The 19,951-nt window shown below is 40.9% G+C and overlaps 1 protein-coding gene across 1 annotated transcript in view; it reads left to right on the top strand.

Annotated features, from left to right (window-relative positions):
• Positions 1 to 19,951, top strand: part of COL13A1 (collagen type XIII alpha 1 chain) — a 397,057-nt gene that overhangs the window by 165,111 nt on the left and 211,995 nt on the right. The window contains exons 4-5 of the mRNA XM_073560029.1: positions 1,006 to 1,013; positions 1,856 to 1,882. Of these exons, the coding sequence (XP_073416130.1) occupies positions 1,006 to 1,013; positions 1,856 to 1,882 (35 nt within the window). The remainder of the gene's footprint in view (positions 1 to 1,005; positions 1,014 to 1,855; positions 1,883 to 19,951) is intronic.

Here is a 19,951-nt window from a genome sequence, read left to right as displayed (position 1 = left end):
GGTATTTTTGCACCTGTGTTGCCATCTTTATTATATGGGTCCACTGCATCCTGATAGTGCATTTGTTTGGAGGCCTGTACGAGTAAACCGTGTTGTTCTTTTGCTGTTCTCATTATTGGAGGACTTTCAAGTCCTCTTTTTGTACTGAGCTGTATTATTATGCTCTCAGATGGGGCAGCAAAAACTTGATGACAGATTCCCTTAAAGGGAATCTGTCACCCCATTTTTGGCCTATAAGCTGCGGCCACAGCCAACAGGGGCTTATCTATAGCATTCTGTAATGCTGTAGATAAGCCCCCAATGTAACCTGAAAGAAAAGAAAAAAGAGTTAGATTATACTCACCCTGGCGTTCGGTCCGGTCCGATGGGTGTCGCCGTCCGGCGCCTCCCATTTCATACAATGATGTCCTCCTCCTTGCTTCTCCCTTGGCTCCTGCGCAGGGGTACTTTATCTGCCCTGTTGAGGGCAGAGTAAAGTAATGCACTGCACAGGCGTGGGACCTCTCTGACCGTTCCCGGCGCCAGCGCACTGCAGTAATTTACTCTGCCCTCAACAGGGCAGGGAAAGTACGCCTGTGCTGGAGCCAAGGGAGAAGTAAGAAGAAGGATGGCATCGCTAGAAGATGGGAGGCGCCGGACCGGACTGCGACACCCACCGCAGCCGCCCCCGCCCCCCAGTGAGTATAATCTAATGCTTATCTACAGCATTGCAGAATGCTGTAGATAAGCCCCTGATGGTGGTGGCCGCAGCTTATATGGCTAAAATGAGGTGACAGATTCCCTTGAAAGGGAAGAAAAACAGCAGCTACCTTTCCCTGATATATAATGTCTATTCTTTATTTATTGGATGTTTATACCTAATGTATTCAGCTTAGCCAGGATGCTTACAGAAAGAAGAATTCATTATTTTATGCACTGATTGTTCATGTTTCCATAATTGTATAATTATGCATGTATATTGCCAGATAGATATAATTTAATTTCCCCTTCTTTCCTCTTTTTCAGGGCCACCTGTAAGTAACTGGCATATCTTCTTGTAACTCCCTGCTGTGTTCCTGCTGGTAACAGGTTTATAGGGGTTGGGGGTGGATGAAATATGATAATATTCAGAAAATGAACATGTCAATCATCGTACATAACCTTCAAAGCTTAGAGAAAAGTGAATGACAAGAAAAATAAATAATCCTATGAAAAGTTGTGATGTATGTGCATAATTACACATTATGTCTGACGGGTTCAGAAGACATGAGATATGGATGCATTCCGTAAATCATCTCTGTATTAGTTCTTGGAGTTGTTTATCTGCAAACTATATTGGGGAGGCCTAATCTCAAATTCCAGTCTATAGTTTATATATATATATATATATATATATATATATATATATATATATATATATTTTATGCTTTTTAAAGAATTGTAGTAATATTTCTTGCGTTTTACATGCTAAAATTTGGGATTTAAAGATCATTGTGTTTAGGGTTTGATCATGAAGTTGACATTCAATGTGTATCAGTAAAAGATGTGACAGCACAGAGAGCAAATAGTAAAATGCCTTATAATTGTTATATACAGAGAGAATCCGATAGTGTGAACTGTGCCTGGCTATAGTAAATGAACCTACAATGCCCAGGTTCCAGTGGCTACTGGCAGATGTGATGGCAGAATGTCACCAATGTAATAATTTCATCAGCTAGTTCATACATAGATATGACCATAAATGTTCATCATACACTTTTAAATCTCATGTATTGTCAATGAGACCGACTTCTGTGAGATCTTTCTTTAACTTCTATGCTATTAATGTACTGCAGCTGTGTTTTGTTCATGACTGAAATATCTGCTGTTATTCCAGGGCCCTATTGGACGACCTGGTTCTCCAGTAAGTATTATTTTTAACTTTAGAGTCCTTTTTATGAATTTACCATACTTTTTGGCCCATCAGTATACTTGGTGCCATGCAGATCAAAGCCCAACAGCAGCAACACTTTGCTTAATATCCTATGAAATGCATAACCATAGGTCCAACCTTATGGTCCTGATAAATCCAAGCAATTAAGAATTGTAAGGTATATCGCTTAGAAAAGTCACCAAGTTTTTGCAAAGCATCAAGTTACGCAAATAATTTTCAACTTTTTTGGTGGTCTAGCTCTGCCAAAATGGGTGGAGCTGTGACCGGATGGGGGCGGAACCAGGGCGTGACACCATAAGTCAACTAATTCATGCCGAGCTTCGGTGTTTCCTACTCCAGAAATCAAGGACTGTAGTAAGATTTGTGCCAAGGAGCATGTCGGTGCACTCCACTGGTAAGATGTTCCTGACTCAATTAGAGGCGTGCTACTCTTAAGGAATCAGAACAGTCTGTCTTTATAAATCAGAACTTGTGTGTGCATTATGTATGATGCAGCTAACATGCAGGGCATTTTATAATACTTTATATTGAGGCTGAAGAGACAGAATTGTGCTAAAACTTTTTACTATATATTTTTCTTTTGTGTTGTCATTCCTATCGTGTTACTTATCTATTGATTCCGAGTTCTTAGCTCAGCTCCTGGTTTGAATCCTGATAATGCTGCCAAATGGTGCTACGTTGAACCACCAAATAATTTGTAAAAAGAAATGGTTCTCAGGGAGATATTACAGAATCCTGGGTGGGTGATGACTACACGGTGCAAGTGATAAGGTTCTATTATTATGGGCGAAGTAAGTCAGGAGAAGCAGAGAGCTCTGCATCATGGTTCTCAGGTAGGTAAGATGTTGGTGGGTGGTAAATTACTCCCAACTTCTAATCCATTGTCAACATGCTAAAATGAAGAAAGCCATAAAGTACTCCATCATTCTGAAGTATTGTTTATCTGTATAGACTTCAATTGTATTTGCTACTCATTCTTCATGAAAGGTTTGTACAGTTTGTAAGATAACCCCATTAGACGGTCATACACAGTCATACGTCTCACTGACACCTATGGCTGGTGACAGCTCATCTTTTTCTCAACCCTTTCCCATCCCTTTCTGCCAAAGTACCATAGAATTCCAAGTATAGCAGTGATCTAGGCAAAATTACATAACTGCATAAGAGCAAATGCAATATCTATCACACAAATCAGGGGTTATTATAGTCTGCAACAATTGATCGCTTTTCATGCCAGGATTTTAAAAAAACTTGGCTGAAGATTAGAAATTTTGTTAAAATAAAAAAAAATAATATCAGTACACGTCTGTTTCATTCACTGTCTCTCTCCCTGTCACTGTCAGCGATGACATGGCTTACATCCACGTGACTGCTTTAACCAATCACTGACATCAGCTATCATGTGACACAAAATCACTGAGGCCAGTGATTGGTTGCAGAAGTCACATGTATGTACAGCATGTCATTGCTGCTGAGAAGTAAACAAGGTCCAGCAGGGACCAATAAACTGATAGTGGAATATACAGAGGAGTATGCTGTGCCGGTTTCTGATAAAGAATTGGGGCCTTTAAACTATCCCTGGAACTGGGACCCTAACTATCCCTGTCCTGTGGGTGTTCTTGAAGGTAAAGAGGCCTGAGTCTCTGACCTTTCTATGCTCCTGTTAAACCCTGATCTGTCCCCTCCCCACCCCATGAAGCATGGGACAGAAATATAAGGAAAATAAGGCAAAAAGACAAAAAAGGGATAACAGAAAATCTCTGTCATGCAAAAGCACTAACCAACAATATGGAAGAGGATAGGGACAGGGAGGAATAAACTAAATAGTTACTGGGACCAGAAAATAAACACACATGTACTTAAACAAACCACAGAACACTACTACAACAACTCTACTCCCACCACTCAGCTTTAGCACACAGCACAGGAAGATTACACATTCAGTGGCAGGGACAAGAAGGTCTGACCAGATCAGAAGCAGCTGAAATGGAGCTGCATGTTTCTGACCAGCATATAAAGGGTTGTTAACCTCTTCAGCACCAGAGGAAACTAAATCCATTTAATATCGAACACAAAACACACCATCTCTAAAGAGGACCTGCAATTCATTACCGACATGACCATCTAACTCCAGATCTTCCAGAACGTGACATCCTCGTGATATACTGTATAAGCATTCCTGTTCTCTTGCTTTCAAAATGTCTTCTGCAGTGGTAAGTCTAAACATCACATCCCCTGCCTTTTTGATCCCATAGCACAGGAAGGGTAAGGCAAATGTGGTACAGACTTACCACCGCACTCGACATGCCACTGTTGTAGCCATCTTGAATACAGAAGAAATGCCAATATGAGCATAGCAGACAGCGAGAGTAAAACAGATGGAACCAGGTATAGAGCTGTACAAAAGAAATGTACTATCACTTTTTAGTCCCAGAGTAGGGATACTTTAATTCATGTGATCAGGCATATTGGTTAACCGTTTATGACCAGCGTTAGAATAATCTTCATACAATTACCATTGTATAAATATTGGCTCAATATGATGCTTTTATATGAGTTAAAATCAGGAGAAAAATGGGCCTAAAAATGTAATATGACAAACATATGCTTATAAATCCACGTGAAATATATCAGCATATGTTTTCTATAAACATCATACATTTTAAGCCAACAGAAATTATAGTGTGTTTTAACCATACACTATTAAGCATCGAAAATATGCCTGCGGGCTGGAAATTGTGTAGACAAATGTCATGGGCATATCATTTTTTTTCCTCCTAAAATACAGGACTTTCTACCTAGTAATTTACCCTGAAATGGTTTCAAACTGTATAGCAGAGAAAGGGAAAAATAGCAGTAAGTTACATTAACCCCTTATTCCCATGTGACGTATTATCCCGTCCATGTGCCCTGGGACTTAATTCCCAGGGACGTGATAGTACGTCACAGCGATCAGCGGTGCCCACGTGGTGAGCGCCGCAGATCGCGGCCGGGTGTCAGCTAATAATCACAGCTGACACCCGGCACAATGTGTCAGGGGCAGTCACGGACTGCCCCCGACATGTTAACCCCTTGCACACCGCGATCAAACACGATCGCGGTGTACCGGAGGTTAAAGGGAAGCATCGGCAGGGAGGGGGCTCCCTCCATGCTTCCCTGAGCCCCCCACGGCAGCGCAATGTGCAGCGCTGTTGCGTGGGTCTCTTTCCCAACAGGTCCCCGGACCCAAGATGGCAACGGGGACCCTTGGGGGCCTGTAGGGAGCTGACTTCCTCAGTGCCTGCAAAGCGCAGGCATGAGGAAGTCTGCATCTATGCCTGTGACAGATCGCTGATCTGTCACAGTGATCTGTGATGTGACAGATCAGCGATCTGTCACAGGACAGTGATGCCCCCCCTGGGACAACCTAATAAAGTTAAAAAAAAGTGTAAAAATAATTTTTAAAAAATCGCTTAAAAAATTAGAAGAAAAAAAAAATATTCCCCAATAAATTAATTTTCTGGAAATAAAAAAAGAAAAAAACAATAGAAGTACACATATTTGGTATCCGTGACGACCTGCCCTATAAAACTGTCCCATTAGTTAACCCTTTAGCGAACCCCTTAAAAAATAAAAATAAAAAACAAAGCAAAAAATGATTTATTATCATACCGCTGAACAAAAAGTGCAATAACGTGCGATCAAAAAGACGCATATAAATATCCATGGTACCGCTGAAAACGACATCTTGTCCTTCAAAAAACGAGCTGCCATACAGCGTCATCAGCAAAAAAATAAAAAGCTATAGCTCGCAGAATAAAGCGATGCAAAAATAATTATTTTTTATATAAAATAGTTTTCATTGCATAAAACCGCCAAAACATAAAAAAAGACATAAATGAGGTATCGCTGTAACCGTACTGACCAGAAGAATAAAGCTGCTTTATCAATTTTACCGCACGCGGAATGGTGTTAGCACACCCCCCAAAAGAAATTCATGAAATGCTGGTTTTTGTTCAATTTGCATCCCAAAAATCAGAATAAAAAGCTATCAAAAAATGTCACATGCCCGAAAATGGTACCAATAAAAATGTCAACTCGTCCCGCAAAAAATAAGACCTCACATGACTCGGTGGGTCAAAATATGGAAAAATTATAGCTCTCAATATGTGATGATGCAAAAACTATTTTTACAATTAAAAGCGTCTTGTAGCCTATGACAGCTGCCAAACATAAAAACCTGCTTTAAATAGTAAATCAAACCCCTCTTTATCACCCCATTAGTTAGGGAAAAATAATAAAATTAAAAGAAAATGTATTTATTTCCATTTACCCATTAGGGTTAGGGCTAGGGCTAGGGTTAGGGCTAGGGCTAGGCTTAGGGCTTGGGTTAAGGCTAGGGTTAGGGCTGAGATTAGGATTAGGGGTGTGTTGGAGTTAGGGTTTGAGTTATAATTGGGGGGTTTCCACTGTTTGGGCGCATCAGGTGCTCTCCAAATGCAACATGGCGTCAGATCTCAATTCCAGCCAATTCTGCGTTGAAAAAGTCAAATGGTGCTCCTTCCCTTCCAATCTCTGCCATGCGCCCAAACAGTGTTTTACCCCCACATATAGGGTATCAGCCTACTCAGGACAAATTGGAAAACAACTTTTGGGGTCCAATTTCTCCTGTTACCCTTAGGAAAATAAAAAATTGGGGGCAAAATTATCATTTTTGTGGAAAAAAATGATTTTTTTATTTTCACGCCCGGGCGTTATAAACTTCGGTGAATCACTTGGGGGTTCAAAGCGCTCACCACACATCTAGATAGGTTCCGTGGGGGTCTAGTTTCCAAAATAAGGGTCACTTGTGGGGAGTTTCAATAATTTAGGTACATCAGGGGCTCTCCAAACGCACATGACACCCGCAGACCATTCCATCAAAGTCTGCATTCCAAAACGTCACTACTTCCCTTCCGAGTCCTGACGTGTGCCCATACAGTAGTTTTCTCCCACATATGAGGTATCAGCCTACTCAGGACAAATTGGACAACAACTTTTGGGGTCCAATTTCTCCTGTTACCCTTGGGAAAATAAAAAAATTGGGGACTAAATGATCATGTTTGTGGAAAAAATACGATTTTTTTATTTTCATGCCCGGACATTATAAACTTCTGTGAAGCCCTTGGGGGTTCAAAGTGCTCACCACACATCTAGATAAGTTCCTTAGGGGGTCTAGTCTCTGAAGTGGGGTCACTTGAGGGGGTTTCCACTGTTTAGGTACATCAGGGGCTCTCCAAAAGCAACATGACACCCGCAGACCATTCCATCAATGTCTGCATTCCAAAATGTCACTACTTCCCTTCCGAGCCCTGACGTGTGCCCACACAGTAGTTTTCTCCCACATATGAGGTATCAGCGTACTCCGGACAAATTGGACAACAACTTTTGGGGTCCAATTTCTCCTGCTACCCTTGGGAAAATAAAAAAATTGGGGACTAAAAGATCATGTTTGTGGAAATAATACGATTTTTTTATATTCACGCCCAGGCATTATAAACTTCTGTGAAGCACTGGGGGGTTCAAAGTTCTCACCACACATCTAGATAAGTTCCTTGGGGGGTCTAGTTTCCAAAATGGTGTCATTTGTTGGGGGGTTTCCACTGTTTTGGTACATCAGGGGCTTTCCAAACGCGACATGGTGTCCGATCTCAATTGCAGCCAAAAACGTCAAATGGCGCTGCTTCCCTTCCGAGCTCTGCCATGTGCCCAAATAGTGGTTTACCCCCACATGTGGGGTATCAGCGTACTCAGGACAAATTTCACAATAACTTTTAGGGTCCTGTTACCCTTGGAAAATTAAGAATTGAGGGTGAAAAGATCATTTTTTTGGAAAAAATATGATTTTTTAACTGTATGGCTGTATGTTATAAACTTCTGTGAAGCCCTTGTGGGTTCAAAGTTCTCACCACATATCCAGATAAGTTCCTTGGGGGGTCTAGTTTCCAAAATGGGGTCACTTGTGGGGGTTTTCCACTGTTTAGGTACATCAGGGGCTCTCCAAACGCGACATGGCGTCCGATCTGAATTCCAGCCAATTTTGCATTGAAAAAGTCAAACGGCCCTCCTTTCCTTCTGAGCTCTGCCATGCTCCGAAACTGTGGTTCCCCCACATATCAGGTATCAGCGTACTCAGGACAAATTGCACAATAACTTTCGCAGTCCAATTTCTCCTGTTACCCCTGGTAAAATAAAAAAAAATTGAACCTGAAGTATTTTTTTTGAGAAAAAAAGTTAAATGTTCATTTTTTTTTAAATATTCAAAAAATTCCTGTGACGAGCCTAAAGGGTTAATAAACTTCTTGAATGTGGTTTTGCGCACCTTAAGGGGTGCAGTTTTTAGAATGGTGTCAATTTTGGGTATTTTCTATCATGTAGACCCCGCAAAGTGGCTTCAAATGTGATGTGGTCCGTAAAAATAAAATGGTGTTGCAAAAATGAGAAATCGCTGGTCAATTTTTAACCCTTATAACTTCCTAAGAAAAATAAATTTTGGTTCCAAAATTGTGCTGATGTAAAGTAAACATGTGGGAAATGTTACTTATCAAGTTTTTTGTGTGCTGTATCTCTGTGATTTAAGGGCATAAAAATTAAAAGTTGGAAAATTGCGAAATTCCCAAAATTTTCACCAAATTTCCATTTTTTTTCACAAATAAATGCAAGTTATTTGAGTGGAATTTTACCACTAACATGAAGTACAATATGTCACGAGAAAACAGTGTCAGAATCACCGGGATCTATGGAAGCGTTTCAGAGTTATTACCTCATAAAGGGACAGTGGTCAGAATTGTAAAAATTGGCCCGGTCATGAACGTGCAAACCTCCCTTGGGGCTTAAGGGGTTAAAGACAAGACATGATTTTGTTGCTCGTCATCTAAGGGTCATCTAAATAGTCATCTAAAAGTACAAATGGGGAAATTTATTTCCTGTTGCTTTTTTTGCAGTATTGTACAAAGGTTGTCTTCATTCACAACAGTCCCTGTCCTCAAACTTACAGTAATTTCCATAGCTTCAATCAACAGGCCCCCAATGTACAGCATAGTACAGAAAGCTGTAGGACAGACAATACTGGACCCCAGTTTCCATTTCCCTACAAATCCCTAGTTTTTTTATTGGTACTTTCAGAACATTTTTTTTTCCTTTAAATACATAAACTTCAGCACCCTAAGCAGCCACCTAGTCATCCTACCGCTTGTCCTGCCCTTGATACAGAATTCCAGCGTTTCAAAGAGATAACCTTGATATTGGATTAGAAGGAAATCTTCTAATGATCCACCATTTTTAGGCATTTTACTTCTCAGTTTTCTGTGGCTCCCATGCTTTTCAACTAACTGTAGAATGACTTCCCATACTTAAAGGGGGTTTCCAGAATTTTTGCTAATTGGCAAAATGTATTGAAATAAAGAAATAAGTTTTATTTACTACTTTAGATTCCCAGTGGTCCAGCACCGCCACACCAGTGGTCCCGATCGATCCTGCAGTCATAACGTCATGTCCATCTTTTATGTGGCCACTGCAGCCACACTGACCTCAGCGGTGACTTTTGCAAGTATAGCACATGACTTGCTTTGGTGGTCACATCATCACTGTAGAATAGGCAGGGACTACTGGAGTGATGAGTATTGCTTTACTTCATGCCAGTTCCTTCTCTTTGACAACATTTTGAAATTTCCCAGAAAACTCATGTAATAGGAAATATTTTCTCTTTCATATATATTGAGGATTAAGACCAAAACTGGACTTGTTTTCAACGACATCTTGAATCCAAGACACTTTGCAATAGGCATCCTTGCTTTGTCCTTTTTCATTTTAGCACCATATCCTAAGATAACCTTCATATTTTACGTATAAGTGAGTAGGAGCAGATAGTACAATTTTTACAGACGTGTAACATCCTCTGTGAGACATAAAGCATTTTACGAGAGGAAACAGTTTAGTGGCCTAGATACAACAATTAGGCGCCTGTACGACATGGAAGCTGCGGTGTCAGGCGAGGCCCAATGGGACAGGGAGTTTTATAAATGTATAAGAGGCTATAACCTGTCTTTTGAATGACTGTATTGCTATTTAAAAGATCAGGGACAAACAAAACAGGAAAATCTTAAGTGCCGACATGGTCCTGAAGACGTGGCGCTGGCCAGATGTTCTTCTACAGAACACAACGACAGTTTCAAAAGGAAAGTCCCATCGTGCCATTTTTATTGTCTACTTTTAGAAACCGTAATCCATTCATTGCACGTTGGTATTTTTACAACTGTGTAAAGTCTTTGATAATACGCCAGAATCGACTTATCAAAGTAGCGCACAGAATTTTGTTTTTCAGCAACATTCTGGAACATCATAGAGAGATAAACAGAATTTTGTATCCTATTTCGTGAATCATTATTTTGTTGTTGCACTTTCATGTAACGGTGGCTACAGGCAGCCATTTAATTAGGAGGAGGAAGAATAAAATGACCAAATAAATATATTTAGATAATCGTTGGCTACAGAGGGAGAATAAAAGCGACACAACATAGTAATTTAATGTGGAACATATAATCTTCTTGAATCACTGCAGAGTCTTCTCTTTCAACTTACTAGTTGGGTAAAATGAAAGCTTTCATGTGTAAATATTTTATCCTTGAGCAAAATGTTAGGATATTGTAGAAAGGCACAAAAGCATAATTGCCTGCAAATAGCTAGGCATTGACCACTGTACACCACCAAATACTCATTTAGGATACATTCCTTCTTCATTAAGTTTGTTAACAGTCACCTTATGTGTTATTGTGGTTCGACTATGCACTAGTCTCGATCCTTCAATTGAAAACTTGGCTCTTAATGGGCCTGTCTGCTGGTCATATGTACAATATGAAGTGGAGGAGTACAGACACTGATCCTTTATCCTCAGTGCTAGATTAAGTTATTAGAGCTTCAGTTTGCCAGTGTACACAGACACAAACATATGTACACCACTTTCCTGGCTAAATATATTACACTTTGAGTTTTGATGAGTCTACTGGCACCTGCAACAATTGATAAAACATATGGGTTGCCAGCAATATTCCATAAAATTGTATGGTGGGTATTCTCCTTTATTATTTACAAGCTTGGATTCGGAACAACAGAGCAAGATCAGTTCTAAACATCAACTTTGGCTAAGTTAAAGAGAACCTGACACCTGATACATGCCGCCCAATCTCAGCCAGGTATGTTTGACTCTGAAACCCTGCAGAGGTTTAATAGCCGCATGGTAGACTAGTCAGACAGGTGAGTTCTCGGCTTCTTCTACTTGGCCACTGACCTGAATTGGCATATCTCTGCTTATACTCGCATGTATTTGGGGAGAGGGGAGAAGCAGTGGCGGGGCGCGTGCCCAACTAGTCTATAGTGTGGGCTAGGTCCTTGGTGGCTTCTAAGAGTATGGTTTTTTTTAAACGCCGCAGCAGTTCAGAGACAAACATGCATGGCCAGTGCGTGATACATGCTTCCCATGGATTGGATAGCATGTATCGGGTTTCAGGTTCTCTTTAATTTTATTCCCCCAGGATTACATTTTGTGCATTGATATAGATCTGATTAGTACAATGGCTCTGTAGATATGTTCATGGCTCTCATAGATCTTCATATTGCACCTGGATATATATCTTATGAATCTTGTCCAGTAGGACCACCTATACTAATACATGACATGTTTATAAATTGCTAAAAATATGTACACTTTATACATATGTATACATAGACTTTAGAAATTAATTTAACGTTACACACTTCTTCACTTTTTGAAACTATTGTTTTTTTTTTTTACAAAGAAGGGAGACTTGAAGCTACTACGGAATCAGTCCATATGTTCAAATTGGTTGAGCCAAAACACATGAGGCTGGAGGGTGCAAATCCAAGCTAATAAGCGTAGCAATCACAGAAAGAGGAAAAATGACTCCAAAAGTAGAAAAATAAAAAAAAGTTTATTTGACAAATAATAATAATAATAATAATTTTTATTTATATAGCGCCAACATATTCCGCAGCACTTTACAATTAAGCGGGGACATGTACAGACAATAAATTCAATACAAGTTAAGACAATTCAAACAATGACATTAGGAGTGAGGTCCCTGCTCGCAAGCTTACAATCTACAAGGAAATGGGGGGACACAGTAGGTGAGAAATGCTTGTTAATTCAGGTCTGGCAATTATAATAGGGATTTTCATATAAAGCTGCATGATCCGGTCATCAGCCCGTGTGTTTAAGTGCAATAGACAAGTATCAAGTGCAGTTATGTGCATGAAGGGTGTGGAGACAGATGAATAGTAGGGTGCAGATTCAGAATAATATTTGGAAGGAGGGAACAGGGCAAAGTTAGCTTGCTGAGTAGTTGATGTGATAGGCTTCTTTGAAGAGATGGGTTTTCAAAGCGCGCTTGAATAGGTCAGGGCTAGGTATCAGTCTGATCGTCTGGGGAAGTGCATTCCAGAGAGCTGGAGCAGCACAAGAGAAGTCTTGGAGACGGAGGTGCGAGGTTCGGATTACGGGGGATGTTAGTCTTAGGTCATTTGTAGAACGGAGGGCACGTGTAGGGCGATAGACAGAGATGAGAGAGGAGATATAAGGCGGTGCAGAACAGTGGAGAGCTTTATGGGTGAGAGAGATGAGTTTATACTGGACCCTGTAGCGAATAGGTAGCCAGTGTAATGACTGGCATAAGATGGAGGCATCGGTGAAGCGGCTGGACAGAAATATGACCCTGGCTGCCGCATTCAAGATGGATTGGAGAGGAGAAAGTTTGGTAAGAGGGAGACCGATCAGAAGAGAGTTGCAGTAGTCCAGACGAGAATGAATAAGAGCGACAGTAAGAGTCTTAGCAGTTTCAAAGGTGAGAAAAGGTCGGATTCTGGAGATGTTTTTAAGATGCAGGTGACAAGAGCGACTGAGTGATCGGATGTACGGAGTAAAGGAAAGTTCAGTGTCGAATATGACCCCAAGACAGCGGGCATGCTGCTTGGGAGTTATGGTTGAACCCTCCAGGGTTATTTCGATGTTAGGTAGAGTGAGGTTAGTAGAGGGGAGAAACACAAGAAGTTCAGTTTTAGAGAGATTTAGTTTCAGATAGAGGGAGGACATGATGCTAGAGACAGCAGACAGACAATCCTTGGTATTTTGAATTAGGGTAGGGGTGATGTCAGGGGAAGAAGTGTATAATTGGGTGTCATCAGCATAGAGATGATACTGGAACCCAAATCTGCTGATTGTTTGTCCAATAGGGGCAGTGTATAAAGAGAAGAGGAGGGGGCCTAGGACTGAGCCCTGCGGGACCCCGATAGTAAGGGGACGAGAAGAGGAAGAGGAGCCGGAAAAAGATACAGTGAAGGAGCGGTCAGAGAGGTAGGAGGAGAACCAGGAGAGGGCTGTGTCCTTGAGGCCTATAGAGCGGAGCATAGTGAGGAGGAGCTGGTGATCCACAGTGTCAAATGCGGCAGAGAGATCCAGGAGAATCAGCAGGGAGCAATGACCTTTCGATTTAGCTGTTATTAAATCATTAGAGACTTTAGTGAGGGCAGTTTCAGTAGAGTGTAAAGAGCGGAAACCAGATTGTAAGGGGTCGAGAAGAGAGTTATCTGAGAGATAGCGGATTAGACGGGAGTGGACCAGGCGTTCCAGGAGTTTAGAGATGAAGGGAAGGTTAGAGACAGGTCTGTAGTTAGCAGTGCAGTTCTGGTCCAGGGATGGCTTTTTAAGTAAAGGGGTTATGATGGCATGTTTAAATGAGGAGGGAAATATACCTGAAGAAAGAGAGAGGTTAAATATTTTAGTCAGGTGAGTGGTGACCACTGGTGAGAGAGACTGCAGGAGCTGTGAAGGAATAGGGTCACTGTTGCAGGTTGTAGGCCGAGCAGAAGCGAGGAGCTTGGAAACTTCTTCTTCTGAAACAGGCTCAAAGATGTCTAGTGAGCTTGAGGTGCGGCAGAGAAGGGGATCCAGGCACTGAGGAGATAGGGCTGAGATATCCTGATGGGTGTGGTTGATTTTTTCTAGGAAATAAGTGGCCAGATCCTCACCGCTGAGGTTGGTGATGGGGGCCTGTACTTTAGGTTTCAGGAGGGAGTTTAAGGTTTCAAAAAGTCGTCTTGGGTTGTTGGATAGTGAGGTGATGAGGGTGGTGAAGTAGGATTGTTTGGCCAGATGAAGGGCAGAGTTATAGGTTTTGAGCATGAACTTATAGTGGATGAAGTCTTCTGCTAAGAGAGATTTTCTCCACTGCCGCTCTGCACACCTCGAGCAGCGCTGAAGAGATCAAGCCATATTGAAAACAAGAAGCCTGACGCGTTTTGAGTGCGTCTTTTTTTTAAATCTCTGCTTATTCCTGTTTATTTTTCTGGAGATAAGTCGTTCCTGAACTGTGTTAGCTATTAGTGTACAGTTCATATATATTTCATGGAAAATGATCCTCTATGTAACAAGTACTATTTCTTCATCTTAAGAGAAAACATGTGTGGAAGCATTGTAAAGTAGTGTTAATACTTCTCATTTTCACAAACACACACAGAATTGAGTTTGGGAAATGTTTCATTAGTAACTCAGGTAATTTTTGGATCTGAGAAAACTAATTGTTGGCTTACATAGTTTTTGATTTTTTTTTCAGGCTTATTTAAATAAAAAATTAAACCCTATGTATCAGATATCTATTACTGTATATTTGGTATGTACATAAGCGTTTCCCTGAGCCTCCTCCTTTTAGATGAGTAGATGGAAGAATTCCTGTTTTGTTTTCCATGATTTCTAACACTTATCTACATCAACAATCTACGTTATAAATGTGCCCCATAAAGTTGTTTGGAAATCTCAACCATATGTCCAGTTCATATATTGCTTGAAAGGTTTTTTTTTTTTAATATACTGAAATTTCCTTCTTTTGAAGATTTAATTAGATTGTTTAATTTTCAATATATGTTTGTTCCATTATAGTCCAAATTCCTAAGCCCTAGTCTTAGAACATTGGCAATTTACGCCACAGCTCTAAATTGCTCTAGCTGTACAGATAAAAGGGTGGTCATGCTGTTTTTGTTTTGGTGTGTTTCTTTTTCCAAATCGAGTCTGTACCATCTGTTACTAACAACTGGCACAATCCCATATTTCAACTTAGAGACAGGGATGTTATCAGGGCTGTTTACAGAAATGGGGATACTACCAATCATTTTTAGTTGATGGGGATCCTGTCAGCTCCCCAATATCTTTTATAGTGGCAGAATAACTTGACTGTAAGATTCTAGGAGGACCACTTTTGTCTAAATTGCATACCGCAAGCTAGATTTATAACTTATTTTTTTTCAAAAATAGAAATGTATGATACATAAAAGACCTTCTTATAATCCAGAGATAAGTTTATATGAAGGTACGGCCATGGTTTAGGAGGGGCTGGCGAGTTCCTTTAAGGTGCACCTACTTCTTAAAGGGAACCTGTCACATGAAAAAAATACTGTTTACCTGCAGATATGGGGTTAATCTGCAGGTTAATAGAGTTACCTGCCCTTTGTCTGCACTGAGAGCCTCACTGTCAGGAGGAAAGTAACTTTATTCTCTCAGCAGCGCATGGTACTCAGTCATGGGGTGGCGCTGGTATGGCTTCAGTGACTGCTCTGTGTATAAAGAGTGGCGGCTGTAACTGAACTCCCAGCACTGACTGATAGCCAGGCCGGATGCTGAGCAAGCTAGCAGTCATCGCCGGGGGTGCGGTTACAGTCACTACTCTCTATACACAGTGCAACCCCCATTACTGAACACCAAACGCTGGGGAACTAACCTAATTTCCTCTCATTTCGGGCACCGGACAGGTTCAGAATGTTATTATCCTGTAGATTAACCCCACATCTGCAGGTTAATAGTGTTTTTTCACGTGAAATGTTCCCTTCAAGTATGATCAGGTGATCTGGTGTGGTGCGATTGACGGTAGTATTATAGCCAATCCACTTCTGGATGTTAATAACGCTGGCATCTTAGAGAATTTAATATGAGATGCTCTAGCCTTGTCATCTCAGGAGCTAGTAAGCACTCACATCATCAAATTGTTCCACCACAACCTGTATAGATTAGAAATGGGGTGTTCCCAATCGCACAAACATATACATATGCTGTATACTGAACATAACTAAAAGAGAAACAATATACAGTAAAGGTCTAAAAGATGCCTCTTCAGAATACAACACAAGCCTGTATCTAATGCAATTTTCCATGATTATCCATGATTATGAAAAGTATTCAAAAATTAAAACAATTGGGAAAGAAATTCATATTTTGTGATGAATAGGTAAAATGCAATCATTGATTGCTGCACTGAAAGACCATTTGATGTATGTCTGCATATAGTCTGTAAAGTACTTAACATAGTTCAGAATCCTTGTTAAAGTGCCATGTGATTTCCATTGATTATCAGGGAGATAAAGGTGGTCTTGGGATGCCAGGACGCGTGGTGAGTGTAATTCTTCACTTTTCTGTGTGTGTAAGCTTTTTAGCCATGGAAACAAATTGAACACATGTAAGAGAGGGCTGGCAACGATTGGCCTTGGGGGATATAGTAAGTGATGCAAGATGAAGAAGACGCATCCTTTAACAGGTTTACAGTAGTTTACTTTTAAGGGAAGGAATGCAGAGATACTGAGCAGGCAGTAATGTCCTGCTGAAGGATTATCGTGGCTCTACCTATTTCCTTTATCGCCTTCGAGAAAATTTGAATGAGTGATTTTTGCTTTGGGCCATACAACAAAGTAAAAGGCTATTTAACAATAATGACACTATTTGCAGTCATTGTTCAAAGCTTACCAATGGACTGAAGCTTTACTGTTCCATCAGAGTCTAATCACATCTGGAAGACAGGAGATGCCAGGGGCATTTGCCCTCTTTGCTAGCCCTTCCTTACCTTTCTTATGCATGTGGATACAGCTGCTGCTCACTGTTGGTTGTGGCTGCTGGAATTACACCTGAATAATGCTACCCTACAAAGCCAAAGCGATGCATATAAGTCTTAGAAATAAAATGACAGAAAACATTGACATTTTTAGATGTCTGGTAATTGGAAATGTAACGCTCATGTTAGCGGCTGGTTTAGGACCGGCTGTTTTCGTTAGTGGCATGTAATAGATGTCCCTGAGTAAGGCAACCTGCTGAACCGCATTAGGGTTAATTTACTGGTCTGAATCCCGCAGTCACAACGAGGAAATTGAGACCCATATCGAAATCCTTTTTCTTGCTTGGGAACGGGGGAATACATGTTGACTTTTCCTTATTACTGGTGTCATGAACTTTTATAGAGAGTTGGAGATATAGACAGAGATTGCGGATCCCACTGCTAAAGAAAGCAGATTGATTTCCTGCTGAACATGAGAAAATTAATGTGGAGAAATTGTTAGTTTTTCCAACCAGTCATTAAATTTATATTTATAGCAGAGTAGTTTACGATTTATTATAGCTTTTTTTTCATCAGATAACCTAGTTCATTTTGTGTCTTACAGCAAAATTAGTTTCAAGCTATATTTTAAGCTTCTGGAAGTAAAACAATTAGAAACAAAAGAGTTGTGATTGAATTTTATGAAGCATATCCTAGCCATGGATGAAATATGTGGCAATTTTCATGTTTCTAAATAGATGCAGTATGGAGGCGGTTCATAAATAATGTATTCACTTATATAGCGCCATTAATTCTACAGCACTTTACAGAATAGCAACATCACTGTGCCCATCGGGGCTCACAATCTAATTCCATATCAGTATGTCTTTGGAGTATGGGAGGAACATCGAAACTCCATGCAAATGTTGCTCCATGCAAATGTTAGATTTGAACCAAGGGCCCCAGATCTGCAACAATATAATGCTAACCACTGAGCCACCATGCTGCCCACGTAGACCTGCATAGATAGACCTACAGATTGACTATATGGGTGGTTCAGTGGTTAGCACTGCAGCCTTGCAGTGCTGGGGTCCAGGGTTCAAATCCCAGCAGGGACAACATCTGCAAGGAATTTGTATATTCTCTCCCCATGTTTGCAGGTTTCCTTTGAGTTCTCTGGATTCCTCCCACACTCCAAAGTATGCTGATAGTCAATTTAGATGTTGACAGCGATGATGATGTAAGTAAAACTCTGCAAGATATAATGGTGCTATAGCATAATAAATCATTTATATAGGATGGACTCATATACAAGCCTTCTAGGCAAATTTCATCCAACTGGTAATAAACATATTGCTTATCATTATGATATTAGGACTGGTAATAATAACCATATACTTTACCATATTTTGGCTAATAAAATAGCTCTCCTGCTGAAGGAAGATAATAACCTCCTATAAGGTCTACTAAATAAACTATCATAAAATGTCTGATCCCTTAAAGGGTTTGCCTTGCCAATAATTACTAAAAAAAACTAATGGTTTAGAGTGGCATAAGGAACACCGTGAGAATGACTGCTTAGCAAATCACTGGTCACACCATTGATTCGACTCCGCCGCTGAATGGCCAGTTCCTGTGTATTGTGAAGCATCAGGAACAGGAAACCCCAAAAAACAGGGGTATCCATGAGGTGTGTATTACTCTTTTTTTGTGCTATTCTGACCCTTAAAAGAAGTTTTTGGCTAGACAACCCCTTTAAAAAAGATGACAATTATGCTGTAACTAAGCTGTCTGCATACAGAACGGTATAGGAGTTTTTTCTCCAAGTCACTGCGGTATAGAGTAGAGATCTGGTCAGCTGTATGTTGTTTCTATTAAAGGGAATCTGTCACCTATTTTTTCCTCATATAAGCTGCAGGCACCACCATCAGGGGCTTATCTACAGTAATGCTGTAGATAAGCCCCCGATGTAACCTGAAAGAGAAGAAAAACGAGTTATATTATACTCACCGGGGGGGCGGTCTGGTGCAGTCCGGGTCCGATGGATGTCGCAGTCCGGGTCCGGCGCCTCCTATCTTCTAGAGATGACGTCCTCTTCCTTGCTTCTATCGCAGCTCCTGCGCAGGTGTTATTCTCTGCCCTGTTGAGGGCAGAGCAGAGTACTGCAGTGCACAGGTGGCGGGAAAGGTCAGAGAGGTCCGGTGCCTGCGCACTGCAGTACTTTACTATGCCCTCAACAGGGCAGAGAATTATGCCTAAGCAGGAGCCGCGACAGAAGCAAGGAAGAGAAGTACATGAAATGCAAACGGAGGGGTGCACTACTGTCATATCTCAATCTCCAGTGGAGTGCAATACCTAGCCTGTGAGCAGAGAAGCGAAAAAGACTAGGCTAATGATGATATGCACATCCCAATAGACAATAAAAACCTTTATTTCATATTGGATACAATAAGCTAAAACATTTCAAATACAAACAAAGAATCAATGACCCAGACACCCCCAAAAAACAGGTAATATGAACCTGAGATGTGGCCCATATTGGACTATTCATAGTCACCCATAAGCAGGCACATATCATGCAATTCTATATAACAAGACAGTCATGTACATTGCAGGCAAAGATAATGCAGAAAGACAGACTTGATATCATGCATACAATAAATGTAAGAAAATTTATAAATCCTAACTGCCCTAAAGCATGTGGAACTAACCACAGAATGAAATTGCCTAGTGCAAAAGACGCCCAAGAATAGTTATAGCATAGCTGAAATTGCAAAGTTGCAGTGGATGCATAATGAGCAAATTAGAACCACCAGATACAGGTCAGAGCAGCAAGAGTCCCAAAGGGGTTAAAGAAAGGGGGTGGTAGGCAGGCTCCACGCGTATCGCCGCTGCGACTAGCGGCTTCGTCTGGGGAAGTGAGTCCAATATTGGAAAGAGTAGGTTTAAATACCTGTACCAATGATCAGAGAGGCGGAGCGATGCACAGCAAAGACACCTGGAACTCGTGGACGCACCAGCGTTACAGCTGTATCACTGGAAGTAATAATCAGACATCCTAACAACAGCACATGCGCACTGTATTACACTGGTCAGAAAGTTTATCATGGTGGCCATAGTAACTGCTGCACGTGCGCATATCATGCCACAGACTGCAAAC

The sequence above is a fragment of the Dendrobates tinctorius genome, unplaced genomic scaffold (genome assembly GCF_039654945.1).
Source record: "Dendrobates tinctorius isolate UK_male_01 unplaced genomic scaffold, ASM3965494v1 ptg000292l, whole genome shotgun sequence".
Taxonomy (NCBI): Eukaryota; Metazoa; Chordata; class Amphibia; order Anura; family Dendrobatidae; genus Dendrobates; species Dendrobates tinctorius.
This window is presented reverse-complemented; position numbering and strand designations above follow the sequence as displayed.